Below are 17,738 nucleotides of genomic sequence, written 5' to 3' on the forward strand. Positions count from 1 at the left end.
CTTACTGTGCCAAATATTCAATATTATGTTTAAAAATAGAATAAATTGTGTATGAGTAGATTGTTTATGAACATTAAACTCTCTTTTCATGTCTACCATGACGACCCAAAAATAAGTCTCATTGACACATGCCTAAAAAGACACAAAAAGATTTTTCGTCCGGTTGACACTTTGCTATTTTGTCTTCTTCTAATTTGTGCCGTGCGAGTGACCGGCAACCAATCCGGAGTGTAGTTTGTCTTTCAGCCATCCAGTTAGGACTCCAACTGACTGCCATTCACCCACAGTCAGCTGTGACGGATTCCAGTGACTGTTGTCTTGTCTCCATGTGCCCTGCGATTGACTGACAACCAGTTCGGGGTGTCCTCGACATTTCCTCCGTCGTCAGCTCCGACAGACTGCAACTGACTGGCAATTTATCCAGAATGTCGTTTGCCTTTAAACCGGGACGGACTCTAGTGGTTGTACCGTTGGTTTGTCTCTAACTACCCGGAGTTTGACTGACAGCCGGTTAAGAGTGTGGTCTTCATTTCGCACATCGTCAGACGCCGTTGACGGTATGTTTATTTTCATGTACCGTCTGGCTGCTACTCAATTACAGGACATAGCATGTCTTTGACCCTTTAAGAGAGGTCTCGTACAGGATTTGCGCCCTTATTGTGAATCACAGACCCTTAGACGAGCCTTCTTAGTTGTCACGCGGGCTACCGTGTGGAAATTGCATGAAAAAACATTTTAAAAGTGAGCTCGTCTGGGATATCCCGAACACCACGGGAGAATCTTACGCCAAGACCAAAAAGTTAGAGACATCTTTAACTGCCTCTTTGCTTGTCACGTGGGCCACCATGTGACAATTTCCAGAGAAAAAGAGCAAAAATAATTCAAAATACAGATCATCAGATTTAAAAGCCGTAGCAAGTATCATACCCCTCAACCAACAACCAGCGAAGAACTTTAATCAACCTTTACTTGTCACATGGTCTCCTGTGTGACAATTTCCGAAGAAAAACCCTCTAGAAGAGGGTTCATTTGGGATCTCTTGCTCTCTGAGGAAGAATCATATCCTCTGACCAACAAGCCATGTCAGACTTATGGTAGTCTCCTTACTTGTCGTCACATTGTCCATCGTGTGACAATTGCCAGGAATGTAACAATGGTATATGGTGATATTTTTTCCCTCGGTCTAAGATCTACTGAGTGCTATTCGACTTTGTTTTGCAGTCAATCAACAGACAAATAATCTTTGGCCCTGCCTCAAAACATCATTTCAAATCTACAGGCCACACGCATCACTCGGAAAGAGTTGTTGAAAGATATATGATCTTTTTTACGCCGGCAGCTTGTCCCAAAGCCTGCGAATCAGACGCTAAAAATCTCACAAGCTGCGCGGCTGAATTATTGATGGAGTCTTTGCTTTGAGTCTGCACAAAAATAGATGTTTTTAAATGCTGTAATTTCCATAGAGCCGCGGGACAAGCACGCGCGGTAATGAAGGAGCGATAATATAGTCTGCGAGGGGGTGCGCAAAGTGTATCGTTTAGCAAAGGGAGATCTTTTCATTATGGATGATTCGAATCCAAAGTTGGGAAGAGTCACTGAGAATTTTTATAGCCGATGAAGGCTGGTAACATTCAATAGGTGCTGCTGTTTTGGGTTAGCAACTGAGTTTTCCTGGTGGGAAAAAAGGTAGGGAAACTTTTAATTTGACACCTTAACACTTCCAACACAACACAACACAACAAAATTTCATTTTAAACAATAACATTAGCTTCTGGGATTTTTCAATAAGTTGGCCTTCTTATCACCCAACTTATTATCATCAGATATAAATATAAAGTTACTTTCAACCCCTCAAAATATTCAAAGGGATCAGCCCTATTCATACATATATAATCTTTTTGGGGGAATCGAAAAAGGAATATTTATTATGTCAGAATTAGAGTATTATGACTTTTGAAGACTTTTTCATTATGTGAGTCCAGGCTAAGCCAATCATCAAAGTCATAGAAAAGGATTGCAAATGTCATAAATTTTCCACTAGCGCCATCCGGTGCCAACACAAAAATTTCTATTGCTGCTCGTTCGCAAGTTGCTGTTGAAAGGATTAATGCAAAAATCGGGGAAATGCATGATATAACTTTTCAACATGTCAGAAATGGAAAATATTTCCTAATTATAATGGCAGCAAATGAGCTCGACATGGACTAAATTTGACACCTGTGGCGTGTACCTCTCCTGTTTGCAAGCATTTAGAAAGGATGGCAGCATGGCATATTGAAAGTCGTCATGTTTTGACAATCTGTGCAATATTTTGGCTTCCTTGTGTTTTTTTCTATGCTTCTCCTTTGATATCACACATCAAAAACATAAAAAACCCAGAGTTGGATCAAATTTTCCCACAAGGGTTCGGGTAAATGTGGAACTATGAAACCTTAAAATAAAGCCCTAAAAAACCCAGTTTTAAAATTCTGAGTTTCAAAGTGTAATAGTAGCTGGTTTTTTTTTTTTTTTGTGGCACATACAAAGCTCTGTGGCCTATTGGCAGAAATTCTACCCTCAGAATGTGACATTGAAAATTCAATTCCAATTCATTTGGCTCAAATGTGTGTGACAATCAGTGTTACGTTAAACCTTCAAATAAAGGCATAATTTTGCAAAGGAGTCACTGTAGCACAATTTAGCGAACTGTTGTTTCCTCTTCCAATTGATTTGCTCATAATTTGAAAAGAAATCCGATCCACAGCTTCAAGTCGACAGTGACACACTCTTGTTAGAATTATCACTATGGAAGGGATCCCCTAAAAAAATGCATTTATTTGCAAGTTCAGGACTTGAACTGCAGTCATGCTTTCTCTCACTTTTGACAGCATATTAACAGCTGAGGGTGGGGTTTGCGACGCGGTAAAGAAGAACCAACAGGAGGGGATAAATGTGACCCCATTCTGACAACTCGCCATCTTGTCTCTCACACACACACACAACATCAGTAGAAGCAATTTCCTGCTGCGTCTAAGGAAGCGCAGAGACGTATTGACTAAATCAGCACAGGAGGATTTTTTTTTTAAGGTTATGATGCGATTCATGCAGCGTGTAATGCATCTAATAGGCGCAACTTTCATTCTCGCTCATCCGTGTGAGTCACAGATCAATCACATAGCAGCACAAGTCGTTCATGTGTGTTGGAAGGGGTCCTGGAATTCCATGGTGGGTTCTGAGACGCATGTGTGCAATGTGGACACACGTCCTGCCCCATAATAATAATAATTTTAAAAAATCAAATCAATGTTTATTGGTTAATTCCTTAGCATATCATCTTTTTAAATCAAAACTGAAACCCCGCCTTCAGCCAAGTCCTAAAAACCTTAAGCTGAACTATGTACTAAAGATTAGTTTGAAACCCCAATCTTGGCTACAAATGCAAAGTGCTGACCTCTAATGGTAATTTAAACAAGGGTCCTCCAATAACTCTAATATGAAACTTTTCTAGAAACCTAATTTTACCAATAGCACCAAATTTGTACCCTGAACCTTGGCTTGAAATCATCCCCTCAAGTCCAAATTGTTTCCATTTTCTGTATTATCTGAGTCCAAAAGTTATTTTAGCTTTAAAAACATTTTATTCTGACCGTATTCTCTTGGATTTGTTTCTGTGAGTTGTGCCAAAATTTCACTCCTGAAGAAGTAGAATGGGTCTTTGGGAAGGGGAAAAGCACCAATCAAGAGACAGGTGACGAGCCTACACTTCGAAGAAAAACAAAACAGGCAATACCTACTAATTGGCACAGGCAATACTTACTTAAAATAATGATTTCTGGCTGTAAGGACTTAATTTGGCATTAATGGTGAATTCTTATTTTACGTCTACTTTATATTGGACAATGACGATTGGCTGCTGATATGGTGTGTGCTCACCGGTGTATTCTGGGTCCACATGTGGAGGATAGAAGCGGAAGTTGATGAAGAAGGGAATAGGCACTCCGAACTTGAACCACTCCACCACGTAGGGGGGCTGCTGGCCGTCCAGGGGAGGGGACACGTCGCACCCCAGGATCACGCTCTCTCCGGCGCGCGCCGTCACAAACCGAGGCTCCTCTCTCACTCCGTGGGCACCTGGGGACATAATTAGACACTTCGATCAGCAAACGGACTCCAATGCATTAAAACCACATTCTCTTTATTGCACAAGGACAATAAAGTGCATGTGGCGTTCCGTACGGGAACGGACGCCGCCAAGCGCCTCCATTGATCTTAGCCGGCTTCCATCGGACCTGACCGCGGCCTTTCTGCCTCAGCAGAACGCTCACTCCAGGAATGGATTTTCTCCGCTTTGCCACCCCCTCAGACCACCGTTTCATTGAGGCGCGGCGTCAAGGGACATGCTGACATTTCACTCAGGGACAACAAAATAGAAACGGAAGCATTAGGTAGTAGGATAATTCTTAATGAGATCATTATTGGAATCAATTATTGGAATCAATTCAGTCCATCAATCTGTTCAATTTGACGTGAAGCTTTAAGTGGACAAGAGCATTGAGACACGTGGCCAGTAAAGATCGAGTCAACGTTGGCTTGTTAATACACAGAGGGTTCTTAAAAATTTTAAAACACACTGTCTGAAATTTTGATATGCTATAAAAGCGATTTATATGGGGACAAGGCGCAAAAATAAAACGCGGGTGTTTGTAAATTAAAGCGCGATTCTATAAAATAAATCCCGAAATTGTTTTTAAATCAATAATACAATATATTTTAGTTTTTTTGGTTGCACTTTGATGAAAAAAATAACATTTAATTGGCTCATAAGTATATTCTTTTTTTTAAAAGAATGATTTTGACATTGATCTAAACAGTCTTTTAAACTACTCCAAATGTGTTTTTTTCTCGTTCTTCAGATACTACTTTCCACAAATCATCTTTATTCATCATTTCTGATTGTCTATCAATCAAGTTTGACTGATGTATCTGATTTTTTTTTGTTGACATTGCCTTTAGAGTAGCTCCATCTAGAGCATAGCATCAAGTAACCCTAGCCACCACTGTAGCTTCTGTTCTATGTGCCTTATAATGCGGTGCGCCTAATAGTCCGGAAATATCGTATTTGCTTTTAAACCCAACTTTTTTCTAACCTAAATCAGTATAGGACCAATATCCAGCCTTAGTTTGTTTTATTGGTACTCACAATGGTTGCCCATACTGGTATCAGCCCTCTTGTGGCCATTTTACGACTGGGAACTAAAGGCTTATATGTCTATTTAGATACATCTGTCATTGTTCCTTTTTACGACCCCCCAAATTTTACCCCAATGTCCAGCGAGCTTGTTTTGACAAATTATAATGAAACCTCAGCTATTATTTCCACCTGCGTCTCTCTATAAACTAAAGCTTTGACTCCATCTCTGAACGGCCATATGGATCATTTAGTGAGTGTGTTTATCATTTTAATCGGCATTATCCAGTCATAGAGTTAATCCACTTTGGTTATTTCAACTGATGCAGATTCCACTCTGAAACAGAAGCAGATTAAATCAAATGATATATTTTTTTCAGACTCATCTGCTGGAATCTGCTTTGCTATTGTGTCACTTGACCAAAAGAGTCAAATAAAGCCACAGCGTCTTTTCTATGTCCAACTATCTATCTAGTGAGTCAACAATACTTTATTTTAATGCTCTCACTGGGATTTTGGTTGCTATGGACAGAATACGATTAGACCGTAACAAGCTAGCTAGAGTTAGCTTGAAGTGTTCAGTAATCCCTTTATTTTCAAAACAATGAACAATTCAAACACTGTTGAATGAAAGTAAAATGACCTGAACAAACAAATAAAAACAAGTTTAGGTGCACTGGATTGGATTTTGATATGGGGTAGCTACTGTATATAAGGTTGGGGGCGGGCACCCATTAATTACTGTTTGCTACAACTTTTGGATTTTAACATTCAATAATGAAGGGGAAAATATTTTGAATTTATAAGATTGATTATTACAGTGTTGTATTTTTAGCACAAAAAAAAAAAACAATCGAAAACTAAGACGATTAAAAACACTAACAATGCTTAGCTTAGCCAAAAGATAGCTTAAGCAATTTTAGCAAATTCTCAAATCCCCAGAGTGGTGATACTTGATGAGATAAATTTTAAATATATTTTACTTTTAATTTTAACTAAGTCAATTATTAAACACTGGGTTGGAATTGAATTAGCTAAGAAAGTAAAGTTTAAAATTTGGTTAAAAAGTCTGAATACATCAACAAAACGACTAAACTTGTTTCTTTCACACACTTATACTGGATAAATCAGTACTACAAATACTTTGCTAAAACATAATCTAATTGAATACAAATGACAAAATACGTAAAATCCATGTAGCAGTGATGCTAAAATTGAGTTTCTTTTGCAATATTTTTGTTTTAATCCAAACAAAGGGTGTCTTAAATTCAAAAAATATTTCGGTATATTTGGTTGAAAATTAAGGTGTAAACTAGCTAGCTTTAAAAAAAGAAAAAAACCTTCTTTAGTACGCTAGTTAGCGAGTCGTTGTGAGCACAGATTGTCTGTTTTGATTGATGAAAATAATTATTTTGCAGTGCCTTAATATTTGAAACGCCACTGAAAACGTTTTTGTATGTTCAAAACTTCTATCAGCTAAATTTACGCAGTATAAGTAATTATTTTGTCAAAACAATAGCATAGCCTTTTCTAGTAAATAGTCAATAACACAAGAGTGCATCCTGATGTTTATACAACAAAAGCCCATAGCACAAAAGTGTTGCTGGTTTCTTTTGAAGGTAGGACATATTTGTACCGAGCTTAATTTGAAATGCAAAGCGGTGACATTAAACAGTTTTTTTTTTCCCCCGTCGCTATGATTAAATGGCCGATAGATATCAAAGGCTTTTAAATTCATGGCCCTCCAGACTGCTTCAGATTTCCTCTGTAACTTCACACTGGCCACATTGTTTGCTTTGGCTAAGTAGAGTCACTTGACGTCAGGCACAAACTCAAACCCGCCAGTGAGGGAGGGGGGGAAAAAGAGATTTAAATAAATAAATAAACAGTTCATAGTTTTCTGTTTGCTCATGTTCAGGAGAGTTCTGGTTCCAGGCTGGAAATGATTTTTGGATTTGCGAAGGTTAATAATTGTCCAATCTCATTAGGGGATCCTCAAGGGGGCGCAATCAGCAGTGGCTTGATCATAGCATTTAGTAATTTCATTTCCTTGATGCATTCATGATAACCTCCGCACGGTCTGTGAATTAGCTTTTTACTGGCTTTTTTACAATAATGAAATTGAATAATCCACAGAACATAGAAAGGATTTTTGCATGTTTGCTTGTATTTAAAATCTCGAGTACCCCCTGAAGTTCTTTCAAGTACCTCCAGGGGTACTAATACCCCCTTTTGAGATAGTCTTAGACTATCAAAAATATGTCTTTGGAATGAATGCGTTACCGATGGACCACGTCAGTGTTAAAAGGGAAGTCACACCCCCCCAAAATGCTTTGAAATAGGATGTTCCATACCGCATCCTTTTAAGAACATAACACCTCGTTTCATTGTGTCTTTTTTTTGGGCCAGGTGTTGAATAAATACATCTGATAACCGTGCAAAAGGAAATGAAACTTTCTGCCACACAAGAAAAGGTCTATCAGTGCAATAAAAGTCATATCGAGCTACACGGAGGCCAATGCTATTATTAGCATGTAGATAAATGTAAAGCTGCTAATGACTAGCTTCGAAATGCTAAATTAAGCTTACCATTCACAGTACTTTACATGTCTACTGTCTCAGTCTGTTTTTTTTTAATCTGTCAAATTTTGTCAAATGGGGATTTGTTGATGTTTGATGTTTGATTTTTGTCTTAACGGTGATCTCATTCAACTTTATAGTTTCGAGATATGCTATTACTCAAAACATCAACTGCATAGCTGGAAGCACGTTAAACCAAGGTCAATAAAAGTCTGAATTTATTTGCTCTGCAAATAACAACATATTTTCCCTGTTGTTGCGATGATCAAGAAATGAAAGACATCTGCTCAAGATCCATTACCGGTCGGCTGTCCGTAACAACGGCAACCGTTCGGGCAGAATGTCTTGGGTGGGGGTTCAACTTGTTTTCAAGTGCATGTAAACAACATAAAAAGCATCCCACTTTCCACTTGACTAAAAAAGCCAATTCTGGGCTACAATGGAGTCCAGCCAACCCATAAATAAACCAACTTGTGTAACATTTATATTTGAACAGGTAAAATTCCAAAACCGAGCAAAATCCCAGCATATCTCGTGAGAAAGAATGAGTAGTTGGATACTTAATACTCCCGGTTAACATATGCTCATATGATCCTGTCCCGCCTACTGCATAAAGCGTCGCAAAGCTAAAACGAGAGATGATTGTATATAAGCTTGCGTTGAGTGCAATGTAACGGCACGTGCTCACCGGAGGAAACGGCTGCAGAGAGCCTCTCAAGGGCGTGCAGCCACTGGACTGGATGGGTCACTGACAGGGAGGTAATTGAATGCCAGGCCGCATGGCTGAAGGTCACATCAGGGAATGTGCGTGTTTACGTGCAGAGGGTTATGGAATTGCCAAAACCCTTGCCTTTGTGTCATTACAACTCAAAATACACGGGGATGTTCGATAACACTTTTTTTTTATATTGATATCGGTATGTGTGCTCGATTTTTGAGCGATACTAAGCACCTATTCCCCCTTCAACAAAAATTGACGGATCATTTTAAAGACAGACTGATTCATACCAAGTTGATATTTCCGTTAAAACTTCAAGAAAATGTCAATTTTCTAGTTATTTATTATATATTGAACGACAGCCACAAGTGGGCGAGCGATACTTTTATCAGCTGCTGTAAGGAGTACCAATGCTTTGAATAAAAGGCTAGTATTGGCACCGATACTATTGCCTGATATCAGGCACCGATACTATTACCCTAGAGCAGGGAGGGCATCCTATGACATTCAAAAAGCCGTTTTGACCCGGTTTCTACAGATAAGTTGTCCCACATTATTTTCATTAAAAGAAGCAAGCAGACTGAACCAACGTCTGAATCCATCCACGTTTACCCAGAGGCATTAACATGATATTTATTCGGCATTAAGAATTCATCAAGCTCTCCAATTTGCATTTTTTACTTATCTGTATTGTCGTATTTTGAAATATTTGCTTTTGCCACACTGTATTTCCTGTTTACCTTCTCTGTTCCTTGTTTAGCTTTTAGCGGCGTTTGTGTTAGCGGAGAAAGGTGGATTTGAACTCGAGTCTCTGAACTGTGAGGCGGACGTGCGAACCGCTGCGTCACCGAGCGACCCTGACATAAATGCATAAATGCAGCTAATATAAATAACTGGCAGTTGTCAAGGGGTATTTTAATACTGCAAATAAAAATGTCAGAGAATCAAAAATTTTACCCAAGTGTGGGAGTGACCAATAGTGGCCAGTCAGTGACAAGGGATGGTCATGGCCTCCCCTATCTTGCTCCACAAGATTTTCACGGTTTTCCAAAAAGGTGGCTACTTTTATTTCATGTATATTTTCTTATAAAGGAGGCGCGTCAGATTTTGCAACCCCCAACAATGATGACCCCCCCCCCCCCCCCCCCTCCCACCCCCTGGATAGCTCTCTTCATTATTTAATTGCCGAGCAGCGTGCTCTGATGCGCCGTGCTCAGTCAGGGATGCCGCAGATGTGCTGACACCCGCGCAAAAAAAACTCCGGTGCAGAACAGAGAAGGAGAGAAAGCGAAAGATGGCGCTGGTTTTGCCAAAGGCACAAAGGGCGAAGCAACACAGTGCAGCTCCCAATTGTACATTATGAGAGGTCGCCAAAATATGCAATGATATGGCCAAAAATAGTGTCTTAAAGGGCTGATATTGTATATTAAACTTTCCACAATGCTTATGAATTTGGCATTTGACACACTGCCAATGTAATTTCACATTAGTGATGTGTTTTATGGTATTTCTAACCAAGAGGTGAAAGGTCTTGTTTACTGAAGCCGCACCTTTCACTTCATTCTTCCATCCATTACTTTGACCAGTGGAGCGCTGGTGTGAATGAAGGTGCTAACACGGGCGTTTTACCAACAATAAAATGCTAAATTATGTCAAGAGCCATTCGTCCTTTCAAATAGGTCCTGTGGGAAAACAGGAATCATAACAACAGTTCTGCCCGTGGGGGAATTATTTACTATTAAGGTTGATTGTCCGATTATCGGCAAAACCAATTTTTATTTACAGCAACTCACACACACCAGTAACAACTCTCCACCTCGCACACATCTGCTTCTTTTTTTTTTTTTTTTTTTTTTACTAACTTGCTTATACAAAAGCTGGGATACTTGGAAATAGCACAAACCATACCAAAATGGCCGCTTTGAAGCCAAATGTCAGATTTCCCGTCTTTTTGGTAATGGATTCTTGGGATGTTTTTGTCTGTATGTTCCTGATAGAGATGACTAAAATTTAAAAAACTATTGGTGTGGCACCCTGGAGCATTTTTTTAATTTTTTTTAGTTATTGAGCCTGAGCGCGTACAATGAACATGATCACCTTTCAAACGTGGAGCAATTTGAGTGAAAAGTGACATCTCGTTCTTGGAAGCATCAGCCCTGCTATTGTGCTGTAGAGATGAAGGAAATCTGACACCGCCAAAGCAACGCTTGTTGTAGTGATGCAGCGAGAGAAGGGAATGTTCGGAGTGCAGTTAATGTTTGTGACCTTGCTTCCACTGCTTAATGATTTATTTTGGTGAAAAGATCTCTACTGTAACCCCAAAACAGGACGTTTTATGTTGAAAGTTTTTCTGTGGACAAATATTTATTTGTAATTCTATTTTTCAGAACATGTGTGACACTTTTTATTGATTGTTTTTTTTTTGTGGAAAATATTAATTAATAATTCATTATTACTTTTTGGGGTGGAAAGTAATAATTAATAATTGATTAATTTCTTTTGGAGAAAAGATTTCTTCTATGATCCAAAAAAGGACATTTTATGTTTAAAATTTTTCTGTGGACAAATATTTATTTGTAATTCTATTTTTCAGAAGAAGTGTGACACTTTTTATTGATTGTTTTTTTTTGTGAGAAATATTAATTAATAATTCATTATTACTTTTTGGGGTGGAAAATAATAATTAATAATTGATTAATTTCTTTTTGAGAAAAGATTTCTTCTATGATCCAAAAAAGGACATTTTATGTTTAAAATTTTTCTGTGGGCAAATATTTATTTGTAATTCTATTTTTCAGAAGAAGTGTGACACTTTTTATTGATTGTTTTTTTTTTTTTTGTGGAAAATATTAATTAATAATTCATTATTACTTTTTGGGGTGGAAAATAATAATTAATAATTGATTAATTTCTTTTGGAGAAAAGATTTCTTCTATGATCCAAAATAGGACACTTTAGGTTGATTATTTTTTTGTGGACCAATACAAATAAAGTTTGAAAGGGTTTAAATTTCATAAATAAGACACTGACGGCATGATTTTTTTTTTAACCCAAAAAACTTTGCACTGTTTAAGGTGTACTTTGCTGAAAACATATTTAATTGAAAAAAGATTGAGATCCACTCTCTTAGAGGAGAGGTGTGGATTATTAGCATTTCATTTTTTTTTAATTAAACATCTATACAATATGAGTGAAAAGAATAAAATAAAATAATAACCATTAATAAAAATTGGGAAAAAAAAAAGAAAAATAGAGTAAAATAGATAGTAGAAGTAACAGTTCAAAAGGAGGAAGTTAAAGAAGGAGGAAGTTAAAGAACTTGTCAGGTCTTACCCCTTTTTTTCACGTGGTTGTTACATAATAAATAAATACTAGTTAAGTTATATAGTATATAGTAAAGTAATATATCTCATAAATAGAACACAGCAGAAATATACACCTCTTAATTACAATTGTCTACGGAATAAGAAATGTTATACATGATTCACATATTTAACCAAAACCTTTTTTTAAAACTTTCTTAAGGGGCAGTGTATGATTCACATTTTTTCAGATCTATTCCATAATTATTCCATAAATGAACACCTTTAACAGAGACACACATTTGTTTTTGTCCTTGTCCTGTACTTTTTAAAAACACTTGTGCCTCTCAGATTAGAACGTCACTTGATTCTGATAGCGAAAAATGTTTTTTTTGAAGGGTTTTGCTTTCATAACAGCGGTATCAGCCCAAACAAAAAGCATCATCGCACTAAATCCAAACTCACACAATGTCCCAGACGGATACAACAGAAGTCAGGACGATCGATCAACCTGAGGCACAATCTCAAATCTCCATAGACGCCTTTGAAAACTTGACTGACGGTCTCCGTCAGTCTCCGAAATACAACGGGTCTCCATGTTACTCTTTCTTTAAAAGAGCGCCTTCGCCAAGTTTCCGTTCGCATGGGATTTCCGGCAAAAAGCAAAAGCTGAAAATAGTGGCCTTCAAACAGCAACGCTCTGCCAGTGTCATTTCATTACCGCTTATGGTGCCACCCGAGTGGCTCCCTCTTCACCTTGATTGCTTGCCAAATCACCGTTGACTTTGTTGAAGTGACCTCCGCTGTCCCGGACCATATGCTACGAAACTCCGCAACCCAACTTCCCTACTTGGCACTAAATAAGCAACTTAATAATAATTAAAAAAAAAAAGACTGCTTGACTGCAGCTGAGTGTTCCTGCCCACTCTATTTTTGTGAAGCTGTAGGACACATGAGTCAATAGATTTAAAGTTTAGAAAATTTCAAATTTCATATATATATATATATATATATATATATATATATATATATATATATATATATATATATATATATATATATATATATATATATATATATATATATATATATATATATATATATATACATATATATTAGTGCTGGCAAACAATTGAAATATCCCAAGATTAACTAAGATTATTCGCATTTTTCAAGAATTATTTTCTGCGTAAAATATCTACCACATTTATTATTTGAGAGGAGAGCCACTGGCACAAAATCTAAAATTGGGGCCCAAAAAAAAAAAAAGATTTTAGTGAGTATCTGTAACAAGCTTTGTAGAAAATAGTTGTTAAAATGTGATTAATTGCAATTGATCTTAGAAAATTCGTTATTATTCAATTTAAAAAGTTTAAGATCTTGACAGCACTGATTATATATATATATATATATATGTATATATATATATATATATATATATATATATATATATATATATATATATATATATATATATATATATATATATATATACTCAGAATGGATACATATATGATTATTTTGAGACAAGTACCAAAGTATTGTGAAATAGTCAAACGTTTTGCTCTTAATTCATATCTTTATTGTTTTGAGCTCAAGGGACCAAAAAACTCATATTTTTTGTTCATCTGCCAATTAATCTGTTTTATTCTGCCAAATATTGAAATGAAAAAAACCAACTTGTTAAGTCAAAACCTTTGCTCGCTTACAACTGTAGCATAAGCATCCATTGCCAGACATTTCTTCTCCGATAAATCAAGAGATGCGCATGTTGCATATCAAGTGAATGCACGGAAGCGTGCGAAACAGAAGGGATGAAAGGAGAAAAAAAAAAAAAAAGGGCGCAGATGCTCAGCAGTGGACTTGTCCCGGGGCTTAAAGCGGGGTATCGTTCGCCACTTTGCACAAAACACCACGTCAGGACCATCACGTGAACATGCAACACAGTTGGTCGCTTCACACTAAACATGTCAACTTCATTCCCTGCCTTTGGCTTTTCCCATTGACTGACTTCACCTTTCCATCTTCTGGCACGCTGTCGTCACCGGGACGGGAAAATCATCATCCCGGCTAAACTTGACCCATTTACGGTCTTGGCAGCTTTGATTTACAGATGACGTGAACGTGCGGAGAGGACTTGTCACGTAATCTCCGCGTTCGAAAGATCGCATTTCAAGTTAGCTTCAAGCTTTGCTTCACATTGGAGAGCAGCATGGGGCTTAACACACAAAACAGATGCTAACGAAAATAGCATGTAGCTCAATATTCAGAACGGTGTATGCGGAGCATGGGAATGACCCAAGATTGCCCAAAATAATACCGCATTTTTCTTACACCCCCCTCCAAAAATTGTGGTTTTACTGTATTTTAATTTTATCATAAAATTTTTAATTTGCATTGTTACTTCTATATATTGAATTGAAAATGTATTCTAATGATTAAATGAGCGTGATTTTAGGGAAGAGAGTGATGAATTGTCTTCACATTCATATTATTATTATTATTATTATTATTATTATTTCCTTCTACTTTGCGGGCATTATTGTAAAAAGAAAAGTCATGGAGTAAAAATAATATGCTATAGAGTTGTAATCTTTTCAAGTATAAAGTTGTAAAAAAACAACTTTTTCTTTAATTGCTAAAGGAAATCTTTTTTAAATCTTTTTTGAAGTAAGTGTAAACTCGTGTATTTTATTTGTCTATTTAACTTTAACAAAAATGAAAATTCATCATTTTCATATTTTCTTTTTTTAAGCAGGCAGAATTTGAGCCTGGAAAAAGTATTAGTAAATGCCATATATTTTCCAACATTTATTTTAATCTTTTAAATAAAAACAGTTTTTTTTCAATTAAAGGTTGTTGTTTTTTAATTAATGGAAATGTTTTTTTTTTGTCCAAGAAAATATTTGTAGCTTTGCATTTGTAGATTGCATTTCCCCCACATTTTTTTTCATTGTCCTTTCCGGACTGGCCCTAATGAACGCCTCCCTCCAATAAACGCCTGGCACTCTCTGCAGTTAAGCATCTGCAAAGCCCCGCTAGCTCTTGGAGAAAATCCACCAGTCTGTCACCTTCACTGCAGCAAATCCAAACAAACTCTCGCAGCACAGCAAACGCTTTAAGACCCGACTTTTCTCCAGACTTGACGCCAGACGTGTGCTCGCAGGGCACTTTGGACTGGGATGGTTTTGCGCGGACGTGGGGGGAGGGCGGGAGTCACTGGGATCAGTTACCAGGCAACAGCTTGGCCCCTGTCTCCCTCGTCTGGACATGAATGGAAAAGCAAGGTTAAGTGAGTGCATCTGTCAATGCACATGGACCACGACTGGAAGCCCACATTTTTTTTAAGAGGGTGATCGGGGGATTTTAATGATGTTACACATAATTTATGCACAATCATATAATAATGCATATCGCAGGCTCCTGTCAAATCTACCAGTGCGTTCATCTAACATGTGATGCATTATTTAGATACTTGCTCCATCCTTGGAGAGGCTGAGACGGTCACACCCCTCTCCGAGGAGTGTGGCACCTGCCCCGCTATGGTCCCACATGCATTCTACACACTGAATGAAGCATGATCAATCGCGCTCGGGGTAATCCATTGTGTGTGTGGAGCTAATCCTTTTTTGAGGGGGGAAAGCGACATCTCGTGTGAGGAAAAAAGAAAAAAAAGAAAAAAATGCCATGCATGTCTCAAGGTGCAGCGGCGGCACACACGCTCTCGCGCGCGCTCACGCACGCACAGATGGTGTGCAAAAATGCATTATATTGCACTTCGACTCACCTTGAGCGGCCGTTCCTCTGGTGCTGAATACACTTGCTATCAGAGTGGCCACATACCAAATCATAGTACTATTGCCAGCCAGCTATCGCCACGCTGAGTGCCCCGTTCGTTCGACCACGATGGCTCATATTCGACCTTGCGCCTCCTTATCTAGCTCTCCTCTCGCCTCCTTCTTCTTTTTTTTTTTTTAGCGACTTCTCGCATCCGGTGTCGTCTCCCCGGCGCGCTCGCCTCCCTTCGTCCCTTCTTCCCTCCCCCGTCCTTCCATCCGCATCCCCGATGAGACACAGCACCCGCACCGCCGCCGCCGCGCTCGTCTCGCCACACACGGAGCCGTTTTTTTTTCTTTTTTTTCCCCCCCCTTTCCCTCTCCCCTCCTTCTCTCTCTCTATACGAGAGCCCCAGAGTGGGAGGAAGCGCAAAGCCCAGCCTCCCCCCCCCTCCCTCTCCTCCTCTCACTCGCTCCCTCCCGAGGCTTCCTCCTTACAAACCCGCCCACTTCCTCTCACCTGATTGGCTTGTCGTCGGGGCTGCCGCGCGGGGATTGGCCGAGTCGGCCGTGCGCCTCATTCAAGGTGAGTTGGAGCGTGCCCGTAGTAGAGTAGTGGGGGAACCGCAGAATCATGCGCACTGAAAGATAGACATGCCTCAGACATATTTCCACCATCGAAAAAAAAACATCATTTAAAAAAAATCATCTCGTGTAAATGCAAGATTTTCGTTGTTTTTATCATGTGACACGCATGTGTGTGCGCGTGAGTGACGCATGGGTGTGGCGACAGAAATAACGCGTGAGGATGCAGCAGCTTCCCTTCACTACACACATGGTTAGCCCTTGATAAGCCAGCCACTATCCACTACTACGCTACACACGGCTCCTCACCCCTCCCCTCGCCTCCACTTCAATGGATGCCTCTCTTTCTGCATGCATGTGCACACAAACACACACACACATACGCACAGACGGGGCTGCGATGATTACGTCGCTTTGCGCCAAGCAGGCAACCATCAAAGGCTCTGTTCTGCATATTTAACATATTATATCTACAGCATGGTGGACGAGTGGTGAACGCGTCTGGTTTACAACACAGAGATTCGGGGTTAGAATCTCAGCCCAAGCTTTCCAATGTGGGATTTGCATTCTTCACCCACTTTGCAAAGGGTATAACCGTTCACAATCGCATTTTGTAGGAGGGGTCACTAATTATTCTCAAATTGAGGTATACAGGATTTCTGCAGGTATCAGCAAATCTATTTTAATTTTTAAATTAAAATTAATGTTCTATTTTAATATTGTTTTTTTATGCAACTTAAATGTAATCTCAACATCTAACTGCATACGCATGTAGGACAGGAACAGTGCATGTTTCTTTTCAAATTGCGAGCAAATGAATTGGAACATGAAGGAATTTGCGCATCACATTATTAGAAGGTACTTGTCTGAGAAAATATTTTGCCGTTGTGTTTTAGATTCACACCGATTTAATAACTTTCAGCTGTAAAAAGCTATTATTTTGTCCATAATTACCTTGGTAGTTCATGTCTTATTTTTCATACACAGGTAATACTTTTAAAACCATCTATTTCCCATCAACCAACAATGCAATTTACTCACAACCAATCACAGCTCACATTGTGAACATCACATGACCAACAGATGAGCCTTGATTGGTCGGTATCCAAGTCTTGAGAAAACGTGAGGTCATTTTCAGTCAACAGCACATATATATATATATATATATACATATATATATATATATATATATATATATATATATATATATATATATATATATATATATATATATATATATATATATATATATATATATATATATATATATATATATACATATATATACATATATATATATATATATATATATATATATATATACATATATATATATACATATATATATATATATATATACATATATATATATACATATACATATATATATATATACATATATACATATATATATATATATACATATATATATATATATATATATACATATATATATATATATATATATACATATATATATATATATATATATATATACATATATATATATATATATATATATATATATATATATATATACATATATATATATATATATATATATATATATATATATATATATATATATATATATATATATATATATATAT

The 17,738-nt window shown here is 37.7% G+C and overlaps 1 protein-coding gene across 4 annotated transcripts in view; it reads right to left on the reverse strand.

Moving 5' to 3' along the window:
- igsf9ba (immunoglobulin superfamily, member 9Ba) overlaps nucleotides 1-15,871 on the reverse strand; it is a 51,029-nt gene extending 35,158 nt beyond the window's left edge. For all 4 annotated transcript variants that reach the window (XR_015867297.1, XM_088428390.1, XM_088428389.1 and 1 more), the window contains exons 1-2: nucleotides 15,555-15,871; nucleotides 3,913-4,110 (exon numbers count right to left, since the gene is read on the reverse strand). Coding sequence is in view for 3 of the 4 variants with exons in the window: in XM_088428390.1 (XP_088284516.1) it covers nucleotides 3,913-4,110; nucleotides 15,555-15,618 (262 nt within the window). In the remaining variant the exon portion in view is untranslated. The remainder of the gene's footprint in view (nucleotides 1-3,912; nucleotides 4,111-15,554) is intronic.
- Between the last annotated feature and the right edge of the window lie 1,867 nt (nucleotides 15,872-17,738).

This window comes from Hippichthys cyanospilos, chromosome 11 (assembly GCF_059441005.1).
Source record: "Hippichthys cyanospilos isolate Australia breed blue-spotted pipefish chromosome 11, RoL_Hcya_1.0, whole genome shotgun sequence".
NCBI lineage: Eukaryota > Metazoa > Chordata > Actinopteri > Syngnathiformes > Syngnathidae > Hippichthys > Hippichthys cyanospilos.